The 6000-nt window shown below is 41.1% G+C and overlaps 1 protein-coding gene across 15 annotated transcripts in view; it reads right to left on the bottom strand.

Moving 5' to 3' along the window:
* The window catches only part of ptprsa (protein tyrosine phosphatase receptor type Sa), a 223126-nt gene that overhangs the window by 6019 nt on the left and 211107 nt on the right, over positions 1 to 6000 (bottom strand). For all 15 annotated transcript variants that reach the window (XM_005730285.1, XM_005730292.1, XM_005730287.1 and 12 more), the window contains 3 exons: positions 3165 to 3343; positions 2694 to 2820; positions 2445 to 2570 (listed from right to left, as the gene is read on the bottom strand). In XM_005730285.1, the coding sequence (XP_005730342.1) occupies positions 2445 to 2570; positions 2694 to 2820; positions 3165 to 3343 (432 nt within the window). The remainder of the gene's footprint in view (positions 1 to 2444; positions 2571 to 2693; positions 2821 to 3164; positions 3344 to 6000) is intronic.

The raw sequence follows: 6000 nt of genomic DNA, 5'->3' as shown, positions 1-6000 counted from the left end.
TATATTAATGAAAATAGCATTTTTACTTTTAAAGACATTATTGAAAGATTACAAAAATATCTGTGTGTTGTTTATTTTTGAAAATCACAGGTGGTATAATAAATTCTAATTTTCCCCAATATTGTTGAAGAAACTGCAGCATGGTGTATGTAAAGAACAAGATGCAATGAAGACATGCAACATGCTTCATGTCATAAATGACAAAAATCATACTGAGCAGAATTCATGGTAAATGTCAAATGTGTTGAAGTAAACAAGTGCCTGAGGGTCTCTAAGCATCATGGATGGGAGCTGTCTTACATTCTTACTGATTTATTCTGATTTTTGCCAAGAGCTAACCATCCCCCCGTTCAGACGGTGACTCTATGCTGAACATATATACTTTACGTTGTTACTATATGTCAAAGGATTTAAATAATCTGCCTATTGTCACATGGGACTATACGTGCTGCTGATGTGAGTCTGCATCGCTGCTGCCAAGGGGTACTCTTGTACATTTATTGTGCTTGACAAATACAGTGATTTAGAATCTAATAAGTTAGGCCCCGTATACCAGCTCTCTTTGTAAAACACCTCATGTCTCTTTCCCTGTTTTATGACGCATTGCATGTTTTCTTTCTTGTGTTGCCTTTGTTTTTCCATCTCAAAAACATTTAGCCTCAGCAGGGGGATTAAAAATGAAAGAGGGGCAAAGACAACAACACAATAAACTAAGCACGCGAAAGAAAGAAGGGGGGGTGGGGGGGTGGGGGAGCAAAATTTAACACACAACCTGAGGGCCCACGCGCCGTGTCAAATTGTGTGATTAAATACGTGACTGGCTCGCTAGATGTGAGTGTTGAGGCGTGGAGTCTATGCTATTACTGCTCAGAGGCATGCGAGAGAAACACACACAGCTGTGTGCACACACACACACACAGTCATACATATACAAAACAGACAAACATGTACATGTGATCTGTGCAATAGCAGGGTAAGCCCAGGTCACAGACACTTTTAAGTGCATACACAATCAGCAATATGGGGTCGAAACCTGCAAGATCGACGCACACGCACACGCACACGCGCGGCCTGAAAGCACAGACCGGACTATCACCTGCACCATCTCTCCGCTTTGTTTTCTTAACTGTGTGATAAGCTTTGACTGCCTGTTTGCTAACACTGTTTGCTTTGATGATTGAGTCCCCTTTGACAATCCTCGAAAAGAAAAGCAGCACTGACCAGACCTCGGGGCATCGTGTTTGCATGCACGTTAGAGCAATCTCATACTTTATATGCATTCATATCTTCTTACTAAAACGATGGTAGTGCATGTATGCATATGTATCTGTGTGTATTCAAGCTACTCCGAAACGACTGGGTCAATCTTACCGAAACTGTGCACGAACATCGTCACACTCACAGCGATAACCTCTACAGTTTTGTTCCACTCACTAAATATGGGATGAAGAATTAGAAAAAGCAGGCCCGGCTAGTGTGTTTAATCTATCAGAGCCTTTGGAAGATGATATCTGAACTTGTGCGCATGAACTAATAGAAATATGCAGAGGAAAGGAGATCGGCATGAGCCTTTTCATGAGTGCATGTGTGCGCGAGTCTTTGAGTTGCCTTAATTGCTTTAATACCAACAGGATGATGCCTGGGAAATCAGTGGGTATATCAGCCGAGACGGGAGATTTTCATCTCTCTGCTAGATTTCTACTGTTGCTCCTTTGAACTGTCTGACCTAATTTGACCAAAAAAGAAATGTTATCGGAGGTAAAGAGATAACTACAAAAGAGCAGAGTAGCTTCTTAACAGTTCAGGGTGAGAAAAGTCAGTTCAGTAGTGAAACACTGTATGGAAATCTATCTCACAATAGAAACAGAAAAAAACTCTTTTAAGGAAGGTTTTTGGGATAAATATGATGAGACTGCGATGTTTTTCTGTTTACGTGGCCTAGTTTTACTCAACTTGCTTAATCTTCGACATTTCCAACACCTCAGTGAGTTGTTGATGGCGCATCTGTCCAAATTATAACATCTTTTTTTTTTTTACACTCTTGTACTTTTAGTCTTTTGAGGAGGCTAAAAATGCGTCATTGGCGCACAACTTCTGATGAACAAAAGCATAAAGAAGAAGACTGGAAAAAGTCCCTCTTGCGCTTTGATACAAAGCAACTGCAGCTGAATATCTATTGAGTGCTGACAGCAATTTAGTACAAAGTTTTCTTTTAAGGTGTGATGGGCAGATTTCAGATTTACGCCCCAGCATCAACAACAAAAGCCGCTGAACAGAAAAAATACAACATGTAGGCTACAGTGTGGAAACATGTACAGGCTCTGTGTTTATGTAGGCTTTTCAAGGGTGTAATGTATTGTATTTATATATTTTGCATTCATTGGAAAATTTCACATCTTGCGCCCTATTTAACCCTCCCAAACCGCCAAAGGACCCCCTCTTACCCTGGCGTCTGTGACCTTGAACTCTCGGAGGATGTACTGAGGCATGTTATACTCTGCCATGGGGTCTACCACAAAGTACTGATACCTGGCAGAGCGCTCTGCAGGCCAGTACTGGTGACATTTTTCCTGTTTGAAAAAAAATTGTGATGATTTTTAGTGGAATTTTTTATGGCGTTTTACATTTTGATTTAAATTATTTTAATTTTTAAGCAAAAAGAGACAGATAAATAACATAAATCAGCGTCGTACCCGTCCCATCTCTCTAAGTTTGGTCAACATGACTACAATAGTGGAGTTGTTCTCCCAGAGCATTCTCCAGAAGTCTTCTGTAGTCTCCGCCAGAGGGCCCTGCGTGGCAATGTAGGCTTTCTGTTGCCTGTTTAAACAGTAAAGTCACACCATGTTTACTTGAGTAATTAACTGTAAACACCACTGATGCAAATTCAGAGGGGGAAAAACAAAATCAACCGTACGACACAAACTTGTGGACGATAAATAAACTTGATGATTGCTTTTACATAATAATAAACACGATTACATGACTGCTATGAGGAAAAAATACAAAAATAGAATGAATATTTCTCTCATTTTCTTTATTCCATGTAATATATGTCTCTGATCAATCAAGATGTTTCTTTGAGGTAGAAATAAACACATGAATAAATAAGCAGTTACTTCACTCATGCTGGCGTGCTTTTCTGCCATCTCAACTCTTCCTACCTGTATCCATCAATAAAGCTGGCATTGATGTAGTCAGATCCTTCCAGGCCTCTGATTGGCTGCAGGCAAACACGAGTGGTCTCGTAGGGCATGATGTTAACCAGCCGATTTTTGAACTTGTTGCAGGGAAGGTTGGCACTGATGAAGCGCGACGTGTGGGCTTTGGAGTTGGCCAAACGCTGTTGGGGGAAGACAGAGGGATAGTTTAACATACCAGAGGATAAGCAATAACAGTAACAGTACAGACTAAGGTAAAAATATAGTATAGTGTTAAAAAAAAAGAGAGACATTTAGTAAGACTGCAATGAATGATGCAGAGGAGGAGAATAAAGATTATACTGTAAGCAGAGAAATGTGAGAAGGTAGCACTGCAGAGGAAAGAAGTAAAAGAAAAAGGAAGAGCAGGAGAGGATGAAGAAGACAGGTGCAAGATAGCTAGAAAGTGGAGAATATCAATTGCAGAAAGTAATAAAGAAGACCTAATCTAATCTGATCTGTCACCCACGATGCCACAGCTTCAAAGGACATTGTTTATCAGGAATATATTTATCAGAAAGCAATTCAAAACTTTATTCCCGTTTGCAACTTGTGAGGTCCTGGAGGGTCAGATAAAATGACGGAAAATACGTTACACACCCAGACTAACAAGCCTCTGGATCAAGCCTGTATGAAACAGAAAACTTGCCTAAAAGTGGGTCAGTCGCAGCTTTGATAATGGCAGTGTGCATAAAACATAGACTCACATAGGGATGCTCAGAAAGACAAACACACACGCACGCTGCATAATGATCAAAATGAAAATGCCGTACTGCTACATCATCACCGTCATAAGGATCTCAGCGCGAGTTTGTGGGTCAGCAAGTCCTATGATCTCCTCCTTTTGGCTTCGACGTCTCAATAAAGAATATGTGTGTGTGTGTGTGTGTGTTCTTGCTCGTTAGCAAGCAAATAGAAGATACCCTTGTCAGATGGTTTAGGACCCCTTTCAGACAGAACGCACGGCGCGCTGAAAACACCAGCAGCATCACAAGAAATGAGAACGAGACAAGAGATGAGCTGCAACTGACCCCGGTGAAAAAGAAGGCGGGATGTGAATATATTTTCTAGATTTTCCAGCTCCCAATACTTGTCAAAATACAAAAAGTCAGTGTGTTCATGCTTTTATGTGTGCGCAAACCAGGTCTAACTTTCCATTTTCTCTTCCAATTAGAGTATTCTCGGTCTCTCTTTCTCTTTCCCCCCTCGTATAGCACCAGCAGCTCTCTATCAGTGGCTTCTTGGAGTCCATCCAGTGTTTGCCTCCTCCTCCTCCCATGCCTTTATCCCTTGCTACTGTCTTGCTTTTGATCTGTGTTTCACAGAGGCACCTGGAAAGGCTTAAGGTGGCCTGGCAGTGCTAAAGAGGCCCTCAGCTACACCACAGAGGGTGAAGGGAACTGCGCCAGACCTGGCAGCCTCAATCTCTTCACCTCATACTAGCTCCTTCCCATTTATAGTACAGCATATCTGGTCAGTTTTCATTCCATTTGGCATGTTGCACCGAAACATATATTTGGTTATGTATCAGAAACTAGAGCTTAAAGAAGCACTGTGACCAAAAACGCAGTAGGACCATCCCCAGTAGGCTTCCCTGGACATAACCAAATCTAAGTGGGAAGTCAGAACCCTGGAATAGAAAATACAAGGGTCTGAGAATATTAAATACCATCTGGCATTTCTATAAATCTATAGTAAAGTATTCTGAATATCACTACAGATTTACACATATTTATTCTTTTTAGTACATTTACTATCTATTAGATCATAGGTTTTCGGTTTATTTCTAGTAAATACTATCTATCCAATTGTGTACTTCTTTAATTATTAATTATGCATTGCCATGCAAAGCCTTGTGAGAGTTTTGTATATGTATATAACTGTTTCTATATAACTCGAGAAGATTTTTGTATTTTTGTTTGGACTTGGATCCCAATTTAAACAGTTGAATCCCAACTCATACTTGCTTCTATTTAAATTGAAATTTATCCCAGCAGCTCAGTAGCGTTTTGTTGTGTGTGTATGTTGTAATCCACATGCTGTTGCAAAATACGTTCTACAAGCATGCTATGTGCATAAATCTCCATAAAAATGCACATACTGTGAGCAAGAAAGCATTTTTGTCTGACTACTTCATGACAAAATTATCTTCAGGGATTCCCAACAGTTATGGCTTAACTCTGCGTGACTATGTATCCTACCTGAGAATGACAGTGCCCTCCCACTCTCGCCTATAGTGCAGTATTCTGTCAAATCACTTCCTTACTGCCAACTTAGTATACACTCGTCCCTTTGTTCATTAGCCAAACGTTCCTCCCTCCGCTTGCCTCGCCTTCCACCTCCATTTGTCATCATCAAGTATTAATTACTTAGCTCAACCACCCCTTTTCTCACACGCCTACCCCCTCTGTACTGACAGCAGGGTGGATGCTATTAATCCCCGTTCGACTCCTGATGCCAGCTCAGCATTATTTGCCGATACAGATGGCAGTGGAGTTTCCGTCACTGTTGTGCACCAGTGAGAAGACACCCCCCCAAAAAAGACTAATCGCACTGGCACTGTTGTTGTTTCGTGGTAGGGAGGCTGCGTTGATGAAAAGCGATGACGAATGATTCAAGAATCTGTGTGCGTAATCCAAGGTCAGCAGATGCTAACTGGTGTGCCAAAGTTGAGGTGACTTTACTTTATGGACGGGTGACAAATTATAGGATAAGCCCCCCAACTCAATTAACTGGCAGTGACTCTATAAGTAGCATTCTTCCAAAAGATATGTGATGTTTGATGGTGGTGATGGAGAGC

This window comes from Pundamilia nyererei, unplaced genomic scaffold (genome assembly GCF_000239375.1).
Source record: "Pundamilia nyererei isolate P.nyererei 1_Seehausen unplaced genomic scaffold, PunNye1.0 scaffold00036, whole genome shotgun sequence".
Classification (NCBI taxonomy): Eukaryota; Metazoa; Chordata; class Actinopteri; order Cichliformes; family Cichlidae; genus Pundamilia; species Pundamilia nyererei.
This window is presented reverse-complemented; position numbering and strand designations above follow the sequence as displayed.